Source organism: Grampus griseus (assembly GCF_964374135.1).
Source record: "Grampus griseus genome assembly, chromosome: 7".
Lineage (NCBI taxonomy): Eukaryota > Metazoa > Chordata > Mammalia > Artiodactyla > Delphinidae > Grampus > Grampus griseus.
Window position 1 is genome coordinate 22,207,726 of NC_139001.1, and position 26,802 is coordinate 22,234,527.

The window sequence follows — 26,802 nt, forward strand, 5'->3', positions numbered from 1 at the left end:
CCCTAGCATTTCAGCCTCTAAGGCTAAAAATTAGGTTTTCCGCTCTATAAAAAGCAACTGAAGAGAACATGCAGTCATGTAATCACTTTCTGATCAGTATTCCTTGAATGGCAATGTGGAGATTAATTCAGACTGGCCAGTGGTGCTTTCACATCTTGGAAGAACAAAAGTGCTTACTAAGGCTCCCTGGACCACCTAAAATAGCATAGGTATCAACACTGTGCCAGAGGTATATGCTATTAGGAAGGTTTTGACCACTATCATTTATTTTATATCTGATCGTCCGGATGTGACTTCCAAAATATAAAAGAGTAGTTCATTGTTATATTCATTAATTCATTCGAAAACTTACGTATTAGGTGCATACGATGTCTTAATATGTGCCCAAGACACTGTTCTAGGTGCTGCGGATACAGCAGTGAACTGATGATATTAAGATCTCTGCCCTCATGGAGTTTATATTCTGATGGGGTGTGGGGACTTCAGGTGGTAAAACTGATAAATATATTATTTAGAATATTAGCAGGTGATAAAGGCTGTGGGTAGAATAAAGCAGAGGAAGGGGCATGGGGAGTGCTGGGCGGTGCCATTTTAAGTAGGGTAGTAAGAGAAGGGGTCTCTGAGAAGGTGACAGTTGAGCCAAGAGTTGAGGCCAGGCAGAGAGTGAGCCATGCCACTATCTGGGGCAAAGGAACAATTGCAAAGGCCCTGAGGAGGAAGCATGCCTGAGCCTGAAGCGTCGGACGACAGAAGGAGTCTGTTGTCACTAGGGTGGGGCACATACATAAGAGGGAAAAGAGGATGGTGAGCAAGGAGGCTGGAGAAGGGACAGGGTGAGGTGAGAGAGGGGAGCCAGTAGAAAGTGACTTATAGGCAAGTAGAGGGGTCCCAAGTGGGACACGAAGCCACAAGAGGAGTGATGTGTTATCACTATGTGGCATAGGTCTGAACTGGCCTAAAAGAACTTGCCACCCTCTGATTGGGGCCCTTGGGCACTACAGTGTAAAGACAAGGGAGTTTTTAACTTCTCTTTTCGTCTCTAGAGTCCAAATGTAAATGCAAGTGCAGTATGTGACACGACAGCTGTGACAGCAGTGATCCAATCACATCTCCCTGAAGCCTACCTCAAGGAGGACATCGGGGGAGAGCTTGTCTATGTGCTTCCTCCGTTTAGCACCAACGTCTCAGGGGCCTATCTTTCACTCCTGAGAACACTGGACAATGGCCTGAGTGACCTCAACATCGGGTGTTATGGCATTTCAGATACCACCATGGAAGAGGTACACCGGGACATTTCCTTTTTGCTTAAAACTGGTTAACTTGCTGTTCCTTTAGAATAAATGTGAACAGTTCTTTTTAGAAAGAAAAGAAATATTTAAAAGTAAACATTTCAGGGCTTCCCTGGTGGTGCAGTGGTTAAGAATCTGCCTGGCAATGCAGGGGACACGGGTTTGAGCCCTGGTCCGGGAAGATCCCACATGCCACAGAGCAACTAAGCCCGTGCACCACAACTACTGAGTCTACGCTCTAGAGCCCGTGAGCCACAACTACTGAGCCTGCGCTCTAGAGCCCACAGGCCACAACTACTGAAGCCCACGTGCCTAGAGCCCATGCTCCACAACAAGAGAAGCCACCGCAATGAGAAGCCTGTGCACCACAACCAAGAGTAACCCCCACTCCCCGCAACTAGAGAAAGCCACATGCAGCAACGAAGACCCAATGCAACCAAAAATCAATCAATAAATTTTAAAACATAAATAAATAAACATTTCAAGAAGGGAACCAAAAATAAAGATGCTTTTGATTACAAAAAATTTAAAAATAAAAAAAAACATTTTACAAAATCAAAATCTTAAAATTATCTCAATACCGTTGTTATGTAAGACTGACTTCTGAGAACAAACATGTTGCTTCACTTAGAGAACACATATCTTTTACATACAAATATGTTCACTTAAAGTCCCTCTCAAAAATGTTCACTTAAAGTCGTACTTATTTGTCTCAATAAATATGGTAAAAATTTAAAATCAAAATTGAGCTTAGAAACTAGAAAACAGGCCACCATCAAAAAAATCTACAAACAGTAAATGCTGGAGAGGGTGTGGAGAAAAGGGAACCCTCCTGCACTGTTGGTAGGAATGTAAATTGATACAGCCACTATGGAGAACAGTATGGAGGTTTCTTAAAAAACTAAAAATAGAACTACCATACGACCCAGCAATCCCACTACTGGGCACATACCCTGAGAAAACCGTAATTCAAAAAGAGTCATGTACCGCAATGTTCATTGCAGCTCTATTTACAATAGGCAGGACATGGAAGCAACCTAAATGTCCATCAAATAAAGAAGATGTGGCACATACATACAATGGAATATTACTCAGCCATAAGAAGAAACAAAATTGAGTTATTTGTAGTGAGGTGGATGGACCTAGAGTCTGTCATACAGAGTGAAGTAAGTCAGAAAGAGAAAAACAAATACCGTATGCTAACACATATATATGGAATCTTAAAAGAAAAAAAATAAATGGTCATGAAGAACCTAGGGGCAGGACAGGAATAAAGACGCAGACGTAGAGAATGGACTTGACGACACGGGGGAGGGGAAGGGTAAGCTGGGACAAAGTAAGAGAGTGGCATGTACATATATATACACTACCAAATGTAAAATAGATAGCTAGTGAGAAGCAGCCACATAGCACAGGGAGATCAGCTCGGTGCTTTGTGACCACCTAGAGGGTTGGGATAGGGATGGTGGGAGGGAGACGCAAGAGGGAAGAGATATGGGGATATATGTATATGTATAACTGATTCACTTTGTTATAAAGCAGAAACTAACACACCATTGTAAAGGCATTAGACTCCAATAAAGATGTTAAAAAAAAAAAGAAACTAGAAAACACATGCATGTTTTACACTAATGAAGTGTTCTGGCTTCTCTTTCTAGGTCTTTCTGAACTTGACTAAAGGGTCACAGAAAAATAATGATATGAGTTTTGAGCACTTAACACAAAAGAAAATTGGAAATTCCAGTACCAGTGTCATCTCAACTCATGATGATTTATCTGTGAGCAGCAGCAATTTCACAGACAGAGATGGTATAATAAATCTAATGTGCACATTTTGCTTAATTCCAATAAATGACCTAAGGGAGAAAAATCACAGGACAGATTTTTTTTTTAATTCAACTTTAAATTTTCTTTCTAAATTTAAAAAGACTAAAGAAATATAAGCTTTCTTTTTTATATACAAAATATTTATTAAACCCAATTGAATCCTCTGTTTCATAAACATTTTGAAGAATGTGAAAGAACTTCCTTGTTAGGGTGGTGATTAGTTTTTCTTCTAGCCACCAGAAGTCATTTTCAGGATATGACTTACTACAACTCCAGAGTTGTGTTCAACGAGTTAAAATCCTTCTTGTAATTGGTGGTGTCCAACAGTGAGCCAAGTTACCTTCTAAGGTAGCTCACTCATTGCTATTACACATGTTCAAGTGATAGTCATAGTCAAAAAAAGTTTTTTTGTAAAAAAGAGTCATCCCTCTTTATGGGACCTCATTGGAAAACATGTCTAACCTTCCCCCACCTCTGAGTGATTCATATGCTGAGAAAATTCAGGCTCTGAGAAGATGCTTTTGGGAGAGGGTCTCTGAATTGGTAAAGTTGGACTTGATGGTTAAGAATCTATAATAATAGGTTTCCCCACAGTTCTTCACATAAGATATGTTTGGAAAATCATGTTTCTTGACATGACTTTGAGGGATTGGGTTCTTTTGAAAATAACTTTTATCCTGTCTTATTATCTTTCTGACAGTTAATTTATGCCTTTGGAAACACTATTTACTTAAGGAAGCATATAGTAAAATCATGTATAAATGATGGAGTAGTCATTTCAACAGTTTGCTTAAATTGGGAAAAATTTCTAGGAATAGAACTTTTGATTAAACATTTGCTTGGCTCTAAAACTCAGAAAAGATAATCTCTAATGTTTGTGTAATTCTGGAACTTGGGAGTCTCATTTGTCCTCTGCTAGATTCCTCAGGTATCATCTTTTGGGAATATAATTGTCGAGACTATGGAATGGAAGACTTTGATTAGAGAGTGGTCATCTGCTTCAGGAAGTAAATGTTATGTATTTGCCTCTGCATTTGTCTCATAATTTGAAACTATTCTTCAGTCAGAATGTTCCCCTCATTGACATTATCATTTAGAAAGCACATTTGCTCCATTTGATACACCTGTAAGTCATCGACATGTAATTTCTCAAGAAACAGAAAAGCATACTAATTAACTTAAAATATTCAGCTCCTTCTGCAGTTCCCCTTTGCAGAGATATGAGTTTGCATTTAAACTTGTTCACTCTATTTAATTGGAATTCATTTTAAATTAAGCAGCTTTGTATTTTTCCTTATCCGCTAAATGAAGATCATGATTTTTGTGCTGCATAATTTGTGATGGAGAATTAAAAATATCCACAGAGTTGACAAATACTGTCATCTTATCACATGTAAAGGAGCGCTTGGTGGCAGGCCTTCGGAGGGAATGTTATACTTGAAACTATTTTTAGAGGGGCTGCTGAAATTATTAGTTGTACGAGCAGTGTTGAGGAAGCAACAGTTTATGGCCTCCACAGCTGCTCTCACTCTCAGAAGCCTTCGGATATCTTCTCAGCACCTGAAGAGCATTTCAGGGCAGTGTGGGGTGGGTTTGGGAGGAAAGAGGGTAGACATTTTTTTCCAATGAGTTCTTTTTTGTGACTCACATGGTAAAAATATAGTTTTGAAACGCCATATAATCAGTCCAGATTTCTAAAAGGAATGTAATGAATAAGTATTTGAACGAGAATTATACTTTGGAGGAGAACATTTTCCTTTTCCTATGTTTGAGGTGACTTCACTGGACCTCACATTACAATGAGAGCCAATTACACTTACCATCACTAAGTTGCCCACAATAGGAATGAGTTAGACTAGGCTGCTGTTCTGGTTTCTATTTATTTTATTTGAATTCAGTCTTTTGATAGAAGCTACCTCTTGAATATTAGTAATTAGTAATAATACTGATTCTGCATTGAGACTTTAAGAGATTGGGAACAATGTTCATTTATAAAATTCTAGATATCTCACTTTGACATGTAAAAGTACTATGTATATGACAGAGAATATTTTGCGTATAGTAATTTATAATTTTCAAAGCACTTTTACAGAAGCTGTATGAGATGGAGAGGCTCGGGCCCAAAGCTGATCAATGAAGAGCTGAACTTCAAATGCAAATCTTTAAAATATAAGCTTTTCCTACCATGCCACATATACCGTTCATCTATAGGTTCTGAAGTTACTTTAGTTCTGGATTTAGCAGGATTTCCCAGAACCGTATTAAATTTTTTTTTTTTTTTTAATCAGACAAAATCCTGACCAGAGGAGAGAGATTGGATGGTTTTGGACTGTTACTGAAGAAAGTAATGGCTATACTCATTCAGAGGTTCCACCACACCCGCAGGAACTGGAAAGGTTTCATAGCTCAGGTTATTCTCCCCATCATCTTTGTAACCACTGCCATGGGCTTTGGTACGCTAAGAAGTTCCAGCGACAGCTATCCAGAGATCCAGATCTCCCCATCTCTTTACGGTACCTCTGAACAGACAACCTTCTATGCGTAAGTTTCTTCCCTTTAACTAAAACAACATTTCCACATACCTCCAGAGGTACATTGTGCCTGTGAATGCCGTGTAGTGCTAAAGAACCTAGTAGCCACAGTACCTGATCCTGCCAAAGGAATACACAGTTTGATTTATTGCAGCGTGATACTCCTTTTTGTGTTTGTCTAAAAATAAGGTTATAGTACATCTTTATTTTTAATTATGAGACTTTAATCAGGAAAGCCAGGTTAGGTATGGCTTCCCAATCTGTTGTAATATATAGCAAATAGCTTTTTATTGAATATTGACTAGCAGCGTCAGAATTCTGTATAATATAATGTTATATATACAGTAGGTGATCACTAAATGCATGTGACAAATAATAAGGCAGCCAAATAGAGACATGTGCTTATTTTTTTGGTGACCATTTTTTTTTCTGAGTCTGAGTCTTTCTTAGATTTTTAAGAAAGCAGTCCTGTAGACAGCATATTTCATTTCTTCAAATTATTTATGAGCATGAGTTTAATATGGGAGACTAGTGGAGGAATCGTGAATTTGTTTCTATCCTTTAATATTACAGAAATTCTCACCCAAGCACAAAAGAACTGGTCTCAGCAATGTGGAGCTTCCCTGGCATTGACAACATGTGTTTGAATATCAGTGATCCGTAAGTGGTTCTTGTGGTTTTTTTTTTTTCAGCATTCCAGTTGCATGTGTGCATGTGTATGCGTGTGTGTATGTATGTGGGGGAGTGTGGTTAAGTGAGTGTGTGTGATTTGGCTGGAGGAGGTCAGCACCCTGATTGAACTCTAGCTTTAACAGATTTTATCTACTTCCTTTAGTTCATTCCATGGTTATGCTATACTGTAATAATAAAGAGGTGCTTTATACCTTGTAAGGTTCGTTTGTGTACATATTTTCATTAAACAGTCACAACCACCCTGTGAATTATTAATCTCATTTTTAAGATGAAGAAACTGAGGCTCATGTGGACTAAGATACTTGTCTAAAGAAATCTAGAAAGTAGGTTGTGTAGCTAAAGCTGAGACCCACATCTTCCGAGCTCAGTCCCCATGCTTTTGCACTACATAGTGTTGCTTATTGAAACTTCCAGGATAGTACATGACACGTGGAAACCTGACCTCTGTGCATTATTTTGCTATAGTATCCCCTTCCCTTCAGAGGAGAGGATGAGAAGAGCAAAGAAAATAAAGGGGTCCAAAAAGTTCCATCCTGCCACATGAAGACAATTCAATGAGCTTTGGTCTCTTCACTGTTTAATCTTGAAGTGCTCTCCCTCAATCTCCCATAAAATGTCAGATCACTTGGAAATGGTTGTGCCATGTATATTCAAGTTATGAAAAGTCAGTAAACTGAACTTAGGACTATACACCTGAATCTAATACCAAATACTCACTTATGTGCTCATACATAAACATGCGAATGTACACATACCTCACTTCAATATCATTTTTACTTGCAGAAGGTGTTTAAAGAAAGACAGTCTGGGAAAATGGAACAGCAGTGAAGATCCTATTACTAATTTTGGTGTTTGTTCCTGCTCAGAAAATATCCAGGTAAGATGGAATTCGCTTTCAGTGAAGTAGAAAAAAGAAAGGAATAAATATCAAAGCTTGAAAGATCTATCTAGGTTACCAAAGAGTTGGTATCATTTCATCGTATGGAGGCTAGTAGCTCAGCGATGTCGACCTGGGCAGCTGAAAAACACTGAACTTCAGGTCACTGTTTTAAATCCATCTCAGGACAAACTTCCCGAGGTAGGTAATTCTATGACAGTCTTTGTGGAAACTGACAGAAAATGAGTTTTTGGTCTCAGTTCAGTTGTAACCAGAAAGCTCTGTGTTTCACATAACTGTCATATTTGAAAACACAGTGAGACTGCTACTATAGTGGTCATCTGGGAAGTTAGTAATGTGTAAGTCCAGAACAGAACTCTGTATGTCTCCAAGCAGCACTTCCAGGATGCAAGAAAAATCCATGTCCTGAAAGAAACATTAAAGATTCTCCAGCCAACACCCTGTCTGTATTCTATAAATACACACCTTAGTTTTCTAGGCCTATCAATTCAATAAACTTTAAGGAAAACAAATTCACTGGGGAAATTAAAGATTGTTGAAGAAAAGAGGTAACTATTAGTTTCTGAGAGTCACTATATTGTCAACTTACCTCTCAATAGGGGAGGAATCTAGCAATATTTTCTTCAAAGTGACATATGATTACGTCCTAAACTGTCTTGGTACAGTATTTTAAAATAAAGATGTTTTCAGTAAATGCAGCCTATTTTTGTGGTCTCACATAAGACGGTTACTAACAATAAAAGCTGGGATCAAGCAAGCATTTTTTGAAATCCTTGCACATATAAATATTATTCTTGCCCAGTACTCAAAGCATTTTCTAATTCCTTACCTAACCTAGCTAGTTTCTGAAATCCTTCATGTATTTTCTTTAGTTCACAGTAAAAGTCTACTAACTTAGTAACTAACTAACTTAGATAAATTTTAACTAACTAACTTAGATAAATTTTATTAATTAAAAAAACCCAGTAGATTAAAATTTTTTCAACCTTATATTCTGTTGATGGGAATCCAGATTTGTGTAAATAGCTTTTAAAAGAATTGACAGTGTCTACTAATGCTGAAGTTATACATACCCTATGGACTCAGCAATTCCACTCCTGTTATATACCCATCAGAAATGTGAATAAATTCACCAAGAGATATATACTGGAATATTCATAGCAATACCATTTGTAATAGCCACCCAAATTCCCAGCAACAGTAGAGTAGATAAATCAAATGTAATCTATTTCCACAATGAAATTCTATATACAGCAAGATGAGAATAATCTACACTACACACATCATATTCTCAGAAACAAATGATGAGTGAAAAAAGCCAAATACGAGAGAGTACATATGATACAATTCCATTTATATAAAATACAAAAACGGGAAAAACTCTTCTGTGCTGGTTACTATGGAAGTGGTAGGATTGGAAGGAAGCGTGATGAGGGGGCTTCTGGGGTAATAGCATTGTTCTGTTCCAGTTGCTGGTTCAAGGGTGTGTTCAGTTTGTCAAAATTCATCAAGCAGTATCCTTATAATATGTGTGCTTTTCTGTATGTATAAGTCAATAAAAAGTTAAAGCTAAAAATTAAGTTGCATACATAAGGATATCTCTGTTTATGAAACCAGTGGCATTATAGAATGTGATCTTCAAGTTGATACAACTTGATGCAAGGTGAAATTCAGCCTTCATTTTTTAGAGCAACCTGCAACATTATGCTCTTGATACACATGTGGTGCTAGCCTCAGGCTCTGGAACACCATGTGAAAGATGGAAGGAAAAACTGGCAAAGTGCTAGGCTTTTCCCAAACTAAAGTTCATGGCAGTGAAGCATGGGACACTTCAATGAAAAGTTAGTAGTCAGGAAGTGCAGAAAGCTACGAACACATAAATAAGTGGTTTAAAGTAAGCTCTGAGATTGGTTAATAGTAATGTACCAAGGCACTTAATTTTGACAAATGTATGATGGTAATGTAAGATGCTAACAGTGGGGAAATCTGGGTGAAAGGCATGCAGGAACTCTCTGTACTGTCTTTGCAACTTGTATATGTATAAGTGACACATATATACATATATATATATATATATAAAGATTGGATTTGGATATGGGAAAAATTGGGTTCTGACACCTAGGTTGGTACCTTAAAACTAATATAACACAAACTTTTTATCCACTGCTGTTCATCCCTGAGAACCTATGTCTGTTAATGTTATCTTTTCAATTTGGGGCAAACATTTTTCTCTTTCCTGTGAATTATTGAGGGAATTTTGAGTCATCTTAACATTTAATGTTATTCTCCAAACATATCAAGCTTGTCAGTACAGTGAAAGAAATATTGAACATTAATTAACTTGTGTTCTTTTTTGGCTTTAAGCAAGTCCTAAACACATGTATATTCTCTGTATAAATAATAAATGTTTGTTCTGATTTTTTGGCATAGGCAAGATGACTTCCTTTTCAAAGCTCTTTAGAGGCAGAGGACACTCTTTTCACACTCTACCAGTTGCACTAATAGACAGATCATAAAACTGAAGCTCCTTGACATTGTCTATTTAATTTGTACAGAATTATCCAAAGAGAACTTTTTTTAACCTTATTTTTCAGGAATGTCCTAAATTTAACTATTCTCCACCTCATAGAAGAACTTATTCTTCCCATCTAATTTATAACCTCACTGACCACCACTTGGAAAACTATCTTATATCAACTGCCAATAAGTTTATGCAAAAAAGGTAAAAATACTCGGTTTATAACATGTTTAATTTAGAATATCATGCTTTCTAATTTTAATAGTAACTGTCTTTTGAATTTGTGACAATAAATGCAAGTTTCTATTGATTATTTATATGGGTAAATTCTGTTTTATCTAAACAGCCTTATATATTAAAATTTAAGTAAATTAATTTAATGACTCTAAATTAAGATTTATTTGAGCACATTGAAAAGCATTGTTTTAGGCCTCAAAAATGTATTGTTAAACGTGTACATATTTTTTTCTCGAGGCGAAAGTGGAGTTGTTGACTAGATTGTGCCAGCTTGCAGAATTTTAAGGTGTGGCTTTTGGTGACAGTTGTCCTTAGTTCCAATATGAATATCTCAAAACTTGGAGTATGATATCTGCATGTGAATAAAATGTCTTTTTGTATAGCAAAGCCACAGGCATGTTCCTAAGCCACCTGAACATTTGCCACAGAGGTAAGTGTGGCAGGCTTACATTTGCAATGACATGGATGGACCTGGAAGACACTATGCCAAGTGAAATAATAGACAAACATGGCATGGTTTCACTTATATATGAAATCCAAAATAGTCAGATTCATAGAAGCAGAGAGTAGAGTTGTGGGTTCTAGGGTCTGGGGGGAAGGGCGAAATGGGGAGATGTTGGTCAAGGGGTACAAGGTGTCCGTAATGCAAGGTGAATACGTTCTGGAGGTCTAAGTCCAGCAATGTGACTATAGTTAAGAATACTGTATTGTTACTTGAAATTTGTTAAGAGGGTAGACCTGAAGAATTCTCAACACATACGTACAAGAAAATGGTAACTATGTGAGATACTGGCTGTGTTAATTAGCTTGATGGTGGGGATGATTTCACAAGATGTACATATATCAAAGCATTCGTATGCCTTAAGTATATACACTTTTTATTTGTCAATTATGTCTTAATAAAGCTGCGGGGGATAGTTGGTAAGTACACAGGAATACGCATGTAAATATTTTCAACAAAATGAGGTTTATTATAAATAAACCATTCCAAAACCTACTTCTTAAGTGAAGAATGTGCTATAGTGTTCTTTCCATGTCAAAAATATAGCTGTATAGCATCACATTTAGGATAACAGTTACAAGAAAATTATTTTAGTGTAACTACACCATTATTTAGTTAACCCAGTCTTAATTTGGTGGATATTTAAACTAATCTATCCTTAAAATTACTATTTGAATTTTTTTAATCCACTTTTTATTTTTAAGAGTCCATGAACTTCTAGCTATAATGTATGCTTTAGACTAAAATATGATAAAAGAAATCGATAAAACTGTAAAACATTTGTCAGACAGTATTTATTTCATACTGTAAATGTGTTCCTGATGGAAAGAAAAAAAAATGAGCTCTTAGTTAAACATTTTAGATCTATTTATGAATATTTTCTCCATTAAAACAATTTTTCTATATAGATATGGAGGTTGGAGTTTTGGGCTGCCTTTGACTAAAGACCTTCGTTTTGATATAACAGCAGTTCCTGCTAATAGAACACTTGCCAAGGTAAATTGTGATCTTTCTTTTGGGATGTCATACAAATGAGAATGTGAACTTGAAATGTTCAAGCATTTTCATGAGGTAAAAACAAGACATGGGTCAGTAGATTTGAAAAGCACTTTGGAATAATGCATACTCCATACTACAGTGGTTCCAGTCCTGTGTATTTATCCTAGGGAAACGTGTACACACAAGTATGTACACCCGGATACATATACAGAAATGTGCGTGGTAATATTTCTCATATTAGCCGAAAAAACAACCCCAAATGTCCATACACAGTAGAATAAATAAACAAATTGTTATATACTCATTTAACAGAACTTTCAGCCATGGAAATGAATGAACTCATTTCCATACAACAAGCAGACTAACTCTTCCAAACATTATTAGTAAGCAAAAGAAAAAACAAAAAGGAATACACAACTATAATTGCATGTATCATAAACTTTGAGAGTAGGCAAAACAGCCATATTGTCTAGGGGAGAGAGAGAGCACATTGTGGTTTGGAAGGACACGGAGTGTCAGGGAGACGTTCTGGATGCTGGCGATTTTGTTTCTCAACCTGAGTGATGGGTATACTCCCTTTATAATTTTTTGTTAAACTATACATTAATGTTTTATGCATTTTTCCTTGTACATGTGTCATATGTGTTTAGCTTTGCTTTCCAAAGAACATGGAAACTTAGAATTTGGTGGATATAAATAATCCTGTTGACTTTTTTTCTTCTAGATTGTACCTATGCTTTGAATTTGAAACAAGCTAGAGTCACAGAATCAGATACATATGATTACACATATGATCACAAGTAGTCTTTAAATTTTAAATTGTTCTTCACATATTTCTCATTTGGTAGTAAGAGATGTATACAACCTTGGGGGAAGTGAAGAAAATAATATTCATTTAGTGACTGTTATAAACCAAGAACTAGTATCACCTTTTATACAAACTACGTACACATCCTCACGACATCCCTAAGAGATAGATATTATTGAGTCTATTTTAGCTGGGTTTTATAAGGTCATATAGAAACTAAATAGTAGTGCTAGGGACTTGAATGTCCACCCCCACCCCCAGCCCCGCTTGATTCCTTTTCTCCCTCTCTCCACATATAGAGTAAGGGAGTTCTAATATTAAATAATTTCTCTCTAAATCAGATTTGTAATTTTGAATTACCAACTGGCTTTCTTGAATTGAGGTATACCAGTATTTTAAATCCCTCTGCTTTTGACGTAGCGGATGAACTAACTCACTTTCTTGTGGGTTACAACTAGGAATAGAAAGTTAGTGGGGGTATTTCAAGATTATCAATCATGTTGCTAAGGGCACAATGCTTATATATGTATTTAATTTCTTTCTACAGCCTGGCCTATATGCCAGTTGCTTTTTAATTATTATTATTATCATTATTACTGAGAGACAGAATGCCCTAATTCTAGTTTCAGAATCACTACAGTCCAGTCACAGAAATGAAGATAATAATGAAGGCTTCTGTTTATTTCAAGCTTTCACTTTAGAGAAGGTCTAGCTAGAATAACTAGTAACTTGGTGCTCTCACGCAGGGAAAAAAAAAATGTTTTCCCAATGTCTGCCCATCTCTAGGTTGGAAACTTAGAGTTCTGTGGTCAACACTGGTGGATGGTTCATAATCTGCCAAGATGAAATAAGTTACTGGGAAATTGGTGCCCTTATTTTAAATATAAATTCTATAGGCTGTAAGATGTAAAGACTGCCTGATTTATTTCAACACCACACTGATCTTGCCTTCTTTCGGAATCTTAACAGGTATGGTATGATCCGGAAGGCTATCACTCCCTTCCAGCATACCTCAACAGCTTGAATAATTTCCTCCTGCGAGTTAACATGTCAAAAGACGATGCTGCCCGACATGGTAAAGCTACTTACTTAGAAGTTTCTTGTATTGCAGCTTCTGCTACTGTCCACATGAAAATGTGCACTAGATGCCATTTCCTCCCAGTGGCAGCTGTTTTATGGTATTTAGATCACAGATCTTTAAAAGGAGTTTGGAAGTAGTAACTACCACCAGATGGAACATTCTGGATAAGCCCCTTAACTTCAGGTTAACTTAGTTTCCTCATTTATCAAGTCAGGATAATAATGCTGACTTCCCACTTATTTGTGCTCTCACACCTAGTAGTTATATCTCATAGGAAAATATTTTATAACTATTTACTTGTACATAGGCTAAAAATTAAAATAACAATGTCAATAAATATTGTACACAAATCTAAATGTGAAAACAAAACTTTTAAGCTATGAAGTTCTAACAGGAAAGAAGTGCTACCATTAACTGAGTACTTACCGTAATGACACTTGCTTTGTATAAAACATTGCTAATCCTTAGCTCCCTCTCAGGATGAGTAGTATTGTTTCCTACTGCTATTTCTCTGGGAATCAGAAGTGCCTGGCTCCTGCCTCTTCATTTTCCTAATACTTCTCTATACTCAGCAAGGTCTACTTTAGTGGGGTTTCCCAAGAAGCTTCCACATAGTTTTTAAAAAGGGTTTGGAATTTGAAAGAGACTTATTTGTTTTCTAATTCAATTACTCTTCATCAGACCATTCCATCTTCTTAAGCCTTGCTTAAATTATTTTCCCATACTGATCCCCCAAAATAATAATAATAAAGATGGAGAAAATAGAGTAAAGTATCTGCTGGCCAACAGTTTCTACCCTAATAAATAGGTTAACAGACTATTAAAAACAAAGAAATGCCGTTGTCTACTTTTCTTTCATTTCCCTACTGTTGGGCATAATAGCATGTGCTGCACGTTCTGGTGATCGTAGAAGTAAACTGTAGAGTCAGATACTTATTCTAGGAACAGAATCTTTCAGAGTCTTCGTTTAAGAGAAAACAGTATTTTTCCCCAACTGCTTTCGCATTTTCCTAGCAGCAGGAGCCCTGAAGAAAATAAAAAGATTGATAGATAGTCCTTAGACCTAGAGCATCAATAAAGTGTGGAGTCAAAAGTGGTAAATTAAGTTAAATGATGACTAAAGCCAGGTGGGTCTGGTATAGCCTGGTTTGAAACACTACTGAACACTTGACTTTCAGTAGGATGTCTTATTGAGAGCAAAGGACATTTGTTGCCATGACGGATAATGAAAGTATAGGAACCATAGAAATGACTAGGAGGAAATGTTGCAAAGGTATGTAGGTAAGAAAAAGAGACAATGCCACTTTTGAAGGATCAGCTTTTGAAACCTATATTGAGGTTTCATTTATTATTAGTGTTCTTTACCAAGATGAAAGCAGTCTGGATCGCTCTGGATCCCAGCAGGCTTGTTGTGGCCCCTACAAGTGTACTTTTAAGTTACATAGTCTAAAGAATTAAGAATTCTGGAACATAAGCTTCATATTGACCCTAAAAGGAAATGTTTTTAATTTAAAAATAAGGCTTAGCTTGAGTTATATAGAGATTAGTACTAGTGTGCCTTCTGTTTTTTATTAACTTTTCTCATATAGGCTTATTATGAAAGTGGTAGCTTTCCATCTTCTCTGGAAGGAGTTTGTTTTCTTTCAGAAAAGAAATCCATGTCACCTTAAAATGCTTTTATTGTCTTGTAATGCATGTATGGGATCTGCCATGATAATGTTGTCTTTAAAAATCAGCTCAATTTTTCTCCTGCCACCTCTCCCTACTACACTACCTGTTTTAAGCCACCTTTGTTGGATTCTACATGAATTGAGATTTTGCTTTAGCTGTAAAATTTAGCTGTAAAATTCTCTTTGAATTTTAACATGCTAATAAAAATCTTTTAATTAGCTTTCCTTTGCAATGTCAGTATCTGTTATATTCATGTGGTTCCCTCTAGTGGTTAATTTAACATGAAAGTTCTGTTCTTTCTTCCCCTAGAATACAGATTTACTTGTGTTCACTAACAAATGCTACACAACCAGGCTCTTTTCCAAAAATATTGACACATTGTTCCCTCCACCCTAATGTTTATTCTTATTACATTACTAGCAGTGGTCAATGGGAAGTTACTCATTTTAGGTTTACACATGTAGAAATAACAGAAAATGTGTTCTTTTTGATGTGTATTGTATATGGGGGAAATAATTGAAATTGTAAGATTTTATTCCAGTCAATAAGCATTCATTGACTAATCGCTGTACTTAAGACATTATGCTGGATGCTGTAGAACCCACAGAAAAGATTGTGATATAGATTCCAAACCCTAATATATGTACTTGATGTTTCCGCTAAAGATCTGTAAAAAAAAAAATTGGTTTAGCAGCATTTCTCATATTGGAGTAAATGTATTTGTAAAGATTCCTCTGGTGAAATAGAGTACTTCTTGATTCTGAAATACAGATCAGGACTAAGAGAAATGTTTTCTCCTTGCCTATGTTATAATCCAGCAACAAGGTTTAAGTAGGGCCCAAAGAAAATTGAATCTCAGTAAAAAGAGAGCCCATTAATTTACACCAAAGATAAGAGAAGTGCATTCCCTCAATGATGTGATTAAAATTATCAGTCAAATTGATTATTGTTGCTGGTAGTTTCTTTGTTTTGATTTAACTATATATTATATTTTTTCTTCAATAAATAACAATTGCAGATTTCAACCTCAAAATATGTCACACTCTACTTGATAAAAGTTATAAATTTAAGTTAATGGAAATAATACAACTTTAGAATAATCTATAATATTTGGGTGCTATCAAAGGGCCTTAATATCCTAATATAATGAACATATACTATGTGAGCAGTAGTGAGAAAGTTCTTGTTCAGCTTATGACTTTATAGGAAAAAGTACTTAGGGGATATCCTCACTCCTAGTTCTTTTCCAAAGTTATTCAGACAGTATAGGCTTTGCCTTCACACTGTGGCCCTTTGCGAAACTTGTCAGCCCATTTTGACTCTGGCTAACCAGCGTCCTGTAAGGAAAGGGAGGAAAGAACCTTGCTTACACTTATACTCAGAAAGTATAACCAACCCTTGGAGATACAGATAATTTAGGACTGCATTGGAGTTAAGTGACTACTTTTCTGGAGCCAGCTAGTTTCTCTGAATCATTTTGGATCTTTATGTCTCAGTGAAAATCCCTCCAGAGTGGCTGAAGTTCCCAAGCTCTACTCTTGGTAGAGTTCTAGAACAATAGGCATCTCAGAAGCAGTAAAGGAGGAGAAGGGATCCTCTCAGGCTACAGTATTTCCCTACGACAGCCAATAGCACAATGAAGACGGATGGGGGTGGAAAATGTCTGTTCTTCAGGAGATCCTCATATAATTGGTCTCCCTTTGAGGTGCTTCTTTAAATGTCATGCATTTCTAAAGTGCTACTGAATACAAACATCCATATTACCAGATGGAGAGAAGAAACTGGAAAACAATGACTTAAATGTAGTAGAGGGGAAACATGCTATATAAGAAGTGTAAATTCTTGCCCCTTCCCCCAAAATTCCATGCACAGTGTGAAAAACTGTTTTGGGCTTTTTGTGTGTGTGTGGGTACCATCAATTGTATGGCATTGATGAGACTGGCAGGGGGTGGGGGCATCATTTTCCTTTAAAAGAGTATCCCCAAAGTAAAATTCTTTAAGTGGGAAGCAGCCACACAGCACAGGGAGATCAGCTCTGTGCTTTGTGACCACCTAGAGGGGTGGGATAGGGAGGGTGGGAGGGAGACGCAAGAGGGAGGAGATATGGAGATATATGTATATGTATATACATATGACTCACTTTGTTATACAGCAGAAACTAACACACCATTGTAAAGCAATTATACTCCAATAAAGATGTTTTAAAAATAAATAAATAAATAAAAATTGGTACCTTTTTTTAAAAAAATTTTTTAATAAATTTATTTATTTATTTTTGGCTGTGTTGGGTCTTTGTTTCTGTGCGAGGGCTTTCTCTAGTTGCGGCAAGCAGGGGCCACTCTTCATCGCGGTGCACGGGCCTCTCACTGTCGCAGCCTCTCTTGTTGCAGAGGACAGGCTACAGACGCGCAGGCTCAGTAATTGTGGCTCACGGGCCCAGTTGCTCCGCGGCATGTGGGATCTTCCCAGACCAGGGCTCGAACCCGTGTCCCCTGCATTGGCAGGCAGATTGTCGACCACTGCGCCACCAAGGAAGCCCCCTAAAATTTTTATTGGAGTATAGTTGATTTTGTTGTGTTAGTTTCAGTGGTACAGCACAGTGAATCAGTTATACATATACATATATCCACTCTCTCATTTTTTTTTAGATCCTTTTCCCGTATAGGCCATTACAGAGTATTGAGTAGAGTTCCCTGTGCTGTACAGCAGGTTCTTATTAGTTGTCTATTTTATACATAGTAGTGTGCATAAAATTTGGTATTCCTGATTAACTGAATACCTACTAATGAAAAGAACCATTTCTTCTTTAAGGTATCATCTTGTATAGCCATCCTTATCCAGGAGTGCAAGACCAAGAACAAGCCACGTAAGCAGACACATATGGCATGACTCTTTTCTCCTTGGCTTATTGAGCCTTTGTATAAAGTGCTATAATTGGAAATCACAGTTGTATCTGAATGAATGTCAATCTAGAAGAGCTGGTAATATAAGTCACTCACTGGGATAAAAGGAGGTTTCTGAAAGTGTGTAGAGTGAGGTTGCCAAGTAGAGCTTGTTGACTGTAGATTCACAGAATCTCCTGCTTTTGTAAGTCAAGTGCATAAGTGTTTCATCATTTCAACTTCCCTGCATAGCATTTAAGTACGATTTCTATGCTCAAGAACTATATCTCTTGCATACACCCTGTAGCCCTTGTTGACTGAGGTTTTCCCATCAAATATCCCTAGTCAAGTCAGATGCACTCAAGCTACATTTATCCCAGGGTCACAGCCAAGTCATGCAGAAGATATTATCTGGCTGCCTTGCAAGAAGACTTATTTGTGTCACAGCCAACTCTTGCACTGTTTTGTTGATGGCTTTAGCCATGAATCTTTCTGAAAAGAAAAGAGTTCCCAAAACTTATGTGTGCTCTCCTCTCCCTATTGCTCAATGTAGAATGAGCAGCTTAATCGATATTTTAGTGGCGCTCTCCATCCTGCTGGGCTACTCTGTCACCACTGCCAGCTTTGTCACCTATGTCGTGCGGGAGCATCAGAACAAAGCCAAGCAGCTGCAGCACATTTCAGGCATTGGTGTCACATGCTACTGGGTGACAAACTTCATTTATGACATGGTGAGTAACTTGTGTCTTTGCAAGAAAGACAGGACCGATTTGGGTAGAAGACAGTTTTATATTTGAGATTTATTTGCCCTGGTTTGCTCCGATTATTGCCACAAAGACAATAAATTAAGAAAAAAATTGCATCAGGCTTATATTCTTCCAGCGGTCGGAAGAAAGAGAAATCCACCTGCCTTGCCCTTATCTCTGTGGTCTGAGGACCTTCTATATCAGATGCCCCAGGACATTTGTTAGAATCCAGATTGCTGGTCCTCACTCCAGACTTAAGAGGTCCCTATCTTGGGAGTGGAGCATGGAGAATATGCATTTTTAACAACCGCTCCCCCAAGTTATTTTAAGCACATCGAAGTTTGAGAACCACTACTGTGGAGAAATGGAAGCTTAGGAGCAGAATAGCCTTGCCCAGTGGTACCACATAAGCAAGCTTATAAAAATTTCATCAACTAATAGTGAAAAATTCGAAGTAGTAGCCTCTGCTGAATAACACATTAGAGCTTAGTAGGGAAAATAAAGGGTGAATTTAATTGATAACTCTCTTATTTGCCTAAAGTGGTTCCAAATTCAGATGGTTTTTCTTGACTCCAAACGTGTCAGTATGGCCAAAAGCCCAGGATGGGTATGTATTTGCCTGGAGATTATGGTGAAATTGTCATTGGCTTGCAGGGTTGCAGAGGAATTAACTGCCTCTCCGTTTGGTTAATGTATCCAGTGAGGTCTGAAATGCGATTGTTGTAGAAGTCAGATCTAAAAAAACATGGTGATGATTCCTCTGGACCTAATAGGAGCTTTAATATGTCAAGAAAGCTTAAAGTACACACTTCTGTGAAGGGCTACTTACTACTTAGATTCTGGTTCTCGTTCCAATTTTAGGAGATTTTCCTCCCTAATTAAATTCCCATCTCTTTCACTGTGTACATCTTGCTGCAAACCCTCAGCATTTACTCTATCTGCTTGCCGATGAAACACTGAATTCTTTGTTCATATCCTTGTGATTCTAAGAATGTGTGGTACCCACTGCCCTGCTGTTTTGCACAGAGTGGCTCACACTGATAACCAAGCCTTAGAAATCAACCATCTGAGAGAGTTCCAGCACTCAAAATAAAATCAATACTTGGAGGGCTGAATCAAATACAAAGATACCTGGCTGTCTTATCTTTCTCACCGAACCTTTGTCACCAAATGATCCCAAGTCTCAAAGCCTGGAGGGAGGAGCACCAGGGACTCTGAAAATCTCTATAAAGATGGAGACTGGCTTGACCTCCTATTGCAGGAGACAAATTCTAGAGTGAAATCAATGTAAAATGAACTGAATGTTACAAGCAACAAGAGCAGAGATAAAACTTCATTTCTTCAAGTGTTTCTAGTTCAGTTTGTTACAGTTTTGAACTAGATGGGCTATTGATTTTTTTAAAAAATATTTGCCATGTATTAAACATAGTTTTACATATTCCCATAGGCCTTCTATTTGGTGCCTGTAGCATTTTCAGTTGGTGTCATTGCAATTTTCAAGTTACCTGCCTTCTACAGTGAAAACAACCTAAGCGCTGTATCTCTCCTACTTCTGTTGTTTGGGTAAGCTGCAGTGAAAGAATTAACAGAATTAAATGCTCCTAGATACAAACAGGACCTAAATCTCATTAGCTAATTTACAATTGTCTTGGGGTTTCATTAGCCATGAGTAATGATTAACAATACATTACACCTGCTAGTCCATAGTTTGTAAAGTGTAATACTTGTGAAAATTAATGTTGTTGTTGTTAATAGAATACCTGTCATTAATGAGCACTTACTGGGTGCTGTCACACTTAACAATTTACATATATAATTTAATTTACGTAAAAATGGAGGCCTTAGAATGATCAGAAAAATGTGTATACATGTATGAATTTATGTATTAACAAGTTGTGAGTATATAGAAATATATAAGGCATTAAAAAGTAAATATATTCATGTATATTTATTTTTATTTTTATCGATGCCTAAGAACACACATAATATTGTTTCTGAATTAGGGTAATTAATACAGTTTGATACAACCAATACTTATCATAGCAGTTCTTTCTGCCCTGAATGAATGGGTAGTATCCATTTAGTTAACAATTGCAGCTGATGAAGGATCTCTCTGTCTCTAGTTGTACTTCATTACCCCAAAGGTCGCTCAAGTATTTGCTCAAAACAGGACATGCAGCTTCTAAGCATACTCTCTCTGCTTAGCTAGCTGACAATGTCGTTTTTTCCTCAACTTTAAATTGTAAGATATATCTATTAAACTCACATTTCTGAGCCAAAAAAAATGTCTTGCCTGGGTGGGGTAACACCATCTCTAGGAAAAATTAATTTGTAATTGTAATGACTACTCAAGATTCCTTAAAAGACCTTTACTGTCATTTAAAAAGCGTGCTTCACTTTTTTTTTTTTTTTGGCTGTTGTTAAAAAGAGGGATAAAAGAGAGATCTAACTACAAGGCTTGACAACTGATCTCTAATGTTTATTTTCACTTTGGAACACTATCGAAATTATTTATTTAGTAAAAGAATAATTACAGCATGATTTTAATTCTTAGTGTTATTACCATAAAGGTATGCCTCATTTTCTTGGATGTACCTGCTGGCTGGGCTCTTCCGTGAAACAGGAGTGGCTTTCATCACTTACGTCTGCATCAACCTTTTTCTTGGCATCAATTCCATTGTTTCCCTGTCGGTGGTGTACTTCCTTTCCAAGGAAAAGCCTAATGATACGGTAAGGTCCTTTATTAGTCTGCTAAACTTCAGTTATTGGATCAAATGCTTCAACATGTTCCAAGGTGGAAAGATTTTCTGTATTTTGCAGTCTCTAAATAGAATAGGGGCATTTCATTTGATTCTATTAAATATAGTAGAGGGGAAACTATGGCGTTTTAAAATTCTTTTTAGGTTCCATCTAGGTTAATGTCTATGATTATATTTACGCAGTGTCAAAACTATTGACATTTGATAGGGCTCGAGTAGGTAAATGGAGATACAGTCAGTCAGATACCTTGTATGGCACTACAAAAATCATGCAACCAATCGGTCAGCTAAACGTTTTACTCATTAACAAATTGTTATGGTATGGTAGGGACAAGGACAGTGGCTTAGTTATATGACTATGGGTTAAGATTCATTTGAGCACCCATAGAGAAAAAACCGGATTCATTCCCTTTCAGTCATGTATTGGAGTCTACTTCATTGTAAGCATCACTTTCCGTTCAGAGCTAACAGTCATGATTGGTGACAAGGGAAGCCCTACCAGTGCTGGGAAATTGAATGGAAAAGAATAGAAAGAAAATGAAGTGAGGAATAGACAGGCACACTCAGTGCTGGACACCTGAATGGAAAAGAATAGAAAGAGTATGAAGTGAGGACTAGACAAGCACACTCCAGGAGGAAGAAGAAAATCCATGAGGTGCAGGTGGTTGGTCCCAAGTGTGAATAACGTGAAAATGAGCCATATGCTCCTCGTTGAGATACGTTGTCTCTCCTTCCGTATCATTTTACCATTTTAGTCCCTCTTCTAGTAGGAATTACCTTAGGTTCTGAAACTGTACTGTACTAAATCCCTCCTTTACTCAGGCACCTACCCATAGATACTCTATCAGACCCTAGCACCCTGGCTGTTACTACATTCCTAGGACCTAAGGCAGGTCTAGAAGAGATTCTGCCCCCAGGGTTTGGCCTGACACCTTAGACCATCTTAAATATATATATATATATATATATATATATATATATATATATATATATAATCCTTTTTGGCTTGTGTTTTAGTAATACATCTCCACCATTTGGCTATAGTAAATGTTTATATGTAAATTCAGTAGGCATGTGAAACAATTGCCAATCTAGATAAGCTTCTCAGGTTTCAATATTTATCTACATCTAGTTTCAATTTTTTGTCAATTTGTTGGAAGGCTAACACTGAACTTTATTTTTATTTCTTTTATTTCAGACTTTAGAACTTATTTCTGAAACCCTCAAGCGCATTTTCCTGATTTTCCCGCAGTTCTGTTTTGGCTATGGTTTGATTGAACTTTCTCAACAACAGTCTGTCCTAGACTTCTTAAAAGCATATGGAGTGGAGTATCCAAGTGAAACCTTTGAGATGGATAAACTAGGTGCAATGTTTGTGGCTTTGGTTTGTCAAGGAACCGTGTTCTTTTTCTTGCGACTTTTAATCAATGAGTGGCTAATAAATAAACTCAGGTAAATACAATGAAAACAGTGTTTGACATCCATGACAAAACTCAATTCAAAATAGTCAGAGAGGGGTCAGTAGTCTAAGCTTTTCAATTAGTAATATGGAAATGTTTTGCTCAAAAAACTTTTAAAAATTGTAGCATAATTCACAATCTACTTAATTCAGTAAATAGTTATCAAACCTTACTGTGGCTCTGCAAGTATTGTAAAGTGAGGGAGTAAAATTAAATAAGCACAATTGTTAGCCTCCAAGAGATCAAGATTCAGTGGTAGAGAGAAAATATGTACATAAACAAAACATGTAGTCTTTGAGTTGTGTTTGGAAGGATAGAAAGTAGAAGTGGGGAAAGAGAATTGAGTATGTAGAATATTAGCAATGGATTTGGGAAAAGAAGATTGAGTAAAGTGAGGACAAAATCATAAATAAAAATACACATACCACTGACCCAACAATTCTAGGAATTTTTTCAATAGATATACTAACACATATGCAGAATTGTGTATGTATAAAGTTATTCATCATAGCAAAAGAATTCCTAATAGCAAAAGAATGAAAACAACCTAAATGTCCTTCATTTGGGAGCTGGTTAAATGAATTATATGTATAATTTATCAATGAAACACTATGCAGCCATTAGAAAGAATGATGCAGTTCACTGTGTAATGTTTGGGATTACTTCTAATATTTATTAAGTGAGAAATGCAAGTTCAGAACTATAAATGAAGTATATTACAATTGGAGTTTAAAAAAGGAATATATATTACTTATGCATACATATGCATAGATTATTTCTAATTATGAGTGCCTCTGTTAAAAAACTGTATATGGTTGAAGGAGACTTACTTTTCACTAAATATTCTTCAGTACCATTTTAATTTTAATACATGAAGTGCATGTATCACCTATTGAAAAATAAGATTTAAGTTAATAATAATGAAAGGAAAGATAAGAGCAAAGATAGAAAAATCTTGAGGCATATTTGAGAAGTGAGTAATACAATTTGACTAGAGCATAGACTAAATGTAATGAAAGAGTAGGAGCTAAAGCATGGGGTTGGAAAATTATGGAGTCTACTGATTGGTTAAAAAGCGATAGCTTGGACTTTATTCAAGAAACAAATAGTAGCACATTAAAGGTTTTTGAACAGACACCAACAGGATCAAATGGTGCTTTAGGAGCTGTGATTTTTGTGGAGACAGTGCATACTGTAAGGGAAGAGTCAGAGACGCTGGACCAGTTTGAGGTTCTTGGATAAATCTGTGTGAAAAAAAAATGAAAGCCTGTGATGGTAATAGAAAAAGACAGAAAATGATAGATGACTGGCTGTTATAAGGCATTTCCAGTGCTAGGAGTCTGACTGCGTGAGTGGATTTTGGAATGGGGATGTTTTCAAAGAAAACATCACAATTGGAATCTCTGGGGGTATCATTAAAAGAAACGGGACATTGGGAGGAAGACCTGAATTGATTTGTTGGTTTGTTTTGCTTTGGTATTCATTAGGCAAGATACTGAAGTGGGTTTGAGATTTCGTGAGTTTTCAGGACTGATAACCTTAATATATTGGCTAGATCCTAGATAAGACATTCACAGTAAAAAGACTGTAGAATAACATTCATATTGTGATGACAAAAGAAGAAATAGGGAGGATTTTAAAAAGGTGATCATTGATCATGGGCTTGTAAAATGTTGAGTCTTACTAATGACTCTAGTCTCTCTGTTAGGCAGTAACTTTCAAACCCAAACTAATTTCCTTGTTACTGAAATTAAGATTCTCACTTTTAATAGTGGATCTGTAAGCATTTAAGTCATGGAAAGCAAAAGCTGTTTCCCAAATATTATAACAAATATTGTAAAGAGCATCCGTACTAATCTTTAAGTTATTTGAGTACCATAATGCATAAAAAATTTAAAAGAAACCTAGTATGTGATAGCACACTTTTAATGAAGTAAGAACTTATTAAAATATGTCAAAACTGAGTGGTACCATTTCAGAGTCATTGATGCAGAATCATTGGGCCCATTTTTTAGACGCTTCTTCAAAAAATTTCGTTCTCCACCTGTTATTGAGACAGTAGTTGAAGATGAAGATGTGTGGGCTGAGAGGTTTAGAGTTGAGAATGGTGCAAATGAATGTGACCTGGTTCAACTCCATCATCTTACAAAGACCTACCACCTTATCCACAAAAAGATTATAGCTGTAAACAACATCAGCGTTGGGATACCTGCTGGGGAGGTAAGGAACAGTGTTTTGTTTCTAGCTATCCTTTGTATTGACATGGTTAAGTGACAAAAATCTTTATCTTTCCTTAATTTTTTTCTAGAAATCTGAAAGTCAACCTCTGAATATTTTGATGGATTCTATATATGTAATTTACATGTGTCTATGCGTTACTTACCCTGTAAGTCTTCGTTTTGGCAGGGAGGACTCACCACACACCAAATCCTGAGCCCCCTCCCAAGTTACTATCCTCCCTGAGTGGACTTTCAGTCAAGAAGTCCATGCAGCGTGCTCTTTTCAACTCTTAGTTTCCAGGCCTCTTCAAAAGACAGCATAAAGAAATCAGTTGTCGGAAGTGATTTCATATTCATATTCACATTCATATTCACATTCTTGCTGTTTTCACAGAAGCAATAGTAAGGCAGCTTTGAAAGGAGGAGAAGAATGCGGACATTTCCCTTTTTGCCGAGCCTGACTGCAAACTAAATGCATCAGGTTTATTCTACCACATAAAGAGATTATCGCTTCAGTAGCTTATTCAGTAAAGTTGTGGTTTTGTGTGAATAATTTGAAATCTATAAATATAATTACTTTGTCAGGTTAGCATATCTGACTTGGGTATCCTATCATGTCACACAGAGGTGTGCTATAATATAGTATGTAAAACAAGTCCTATGTATATGTAAAATGTTCAGATGATTAAAGGAAAAAAAGATACTTAAGTACCTAATTGTTTTAAAAGAAAAAGTTTTATCCAGTGCCAGCAAAGCACTGCAATAGCCATGAGTAATTCGAGTGATTTATTTTTCTTGGTAATTTATTTCACCCAAGGAGAAGAAAAGAGATATAATAGTACCATGTCTTTGGTTTGAATTAAAGTTTACATCTTTTTTTTTTCTCCCTCAAACCAGTGCTTTGGCCTTCTTGGGGTGAATGGAGCAGGAAAGACCACCATCTTCAAGATGCTGACTGGAGACATAATTCCTACAGGCGGAAACATTCTGATCAGAAATAAGATTGGGTATGAAAACAAATGCTTCAAATTACTGAACACAATATAATTAAATGAGAAAAATAATTACAATGAACTCTTTATGTTATTTTGTGGTTATATTATTAAATCCTTAGAGGAGAAACAGCTACTCGAGTGGAAATTTTTAAACCTTTAAGTATGACTATGATGGTGGGATTGTTTTTACCTCTTTTTTCCAGACTCACCAATCACGATGACCCAAATAGAGCTACCTTCCCAACATCTGAGGGCTAAGAGGGAAACATCTTCTGAAAGTCACTTGTGTTTTTGATTCTTTCAATTCAGGTCTCTGGCTCACGCTGACTCTGACAGCTCATTAATTGGCTACTGTCCTCAGGAAGATGCTTTGGATGACCTGGTAACCGTGGAAGAACACTTGTATTTCTATGCTAGGATACATGGAATTCCAGAAAAAGATATTAAAGAAGTGAGTATAAGTGTGAAAAACTAGTTCATTTGAAAACCATTATTATTTCTGCTTTCCACACACCCACCCTCAAGACCAAGTTGACATCTGGAAAATTATGACATTTCTCTCCTGACAGTGATAATTGAGGCAGTATTAGCTTGATTGTGTATATCATAAATGAACCTATGCACTCGACTTTAGAAACATCTTGGCCCATGTTTGTTCAGTTGTCTTTTAAAAACTATCAAATAAAG

General features: G+C 36.6%; 1 protein-coding gene across 1 annotated transcript in view; it reads left to right on the forward strand.

Moving 5' to 3' along the window:
• ABCA12 (ATP binding cassette subfamily A member 12) overlaps positions 1-26,802 on the forward strand; it is a gene marked incomplete at both ends in the record, with an annotated part of 186,263 nt that overhangs the window by 146,351 nt on the left and 13,110 nt on the right. The window contains 16 exons of the mRNA XM_082658827.1: positions 1,044-1,280; positions 2,948-3,098; positions 5,405-5,657; positions 6,221-6,307; positions 7,124-7,217; positions 9,833-9,960; positions 11,404-11,491; positions 13,272-13,377; positions 17,866-17,920; positions 18,490-18,667; positions 20,130-20,245; positions 21,253-21,412; positions 22,640-22,893; positions 24,917-25,121; positions 26,018-26,127; positions 26,425-26,566. Coding sequence (XP_082514953.1) covers positions 1,044-1,280; positions 2,948-3,098; positions 5,405-5,657; positions 6,221-6,307; positions 7,124-7,217; positions 9,833-9,960; positions 11,404-11,491; positions 13,272-13,377; positions 17,866-17,920; positions 18,490-18,667; positions 20,130-20,245; positions 21,253-21,412; positions 22,640-22,893; positions 24,917-25,121; positions 26,018-26,127; positions 26,425-26,566 — 2,364 coding nt within the window. The remainder of the gene's footprint in view (positions 1-1,043; positions 1,281-2,947; positions 3,099-5,404; positions 5,658-6,220; positions 6,308-7,123; positions 7,218-9,832; positions 9,961-11,403; positions 11,492-13,271; positions 13,378-17,865; positions 17,921-18,489; positions 18,668-20,129; positions 20,246-21,252; positions 21,413-22,639; positions 22,894-24,916; positions 25,122-26,017; positions 26,128-26,424; positions 26,567-26,802) is intronic.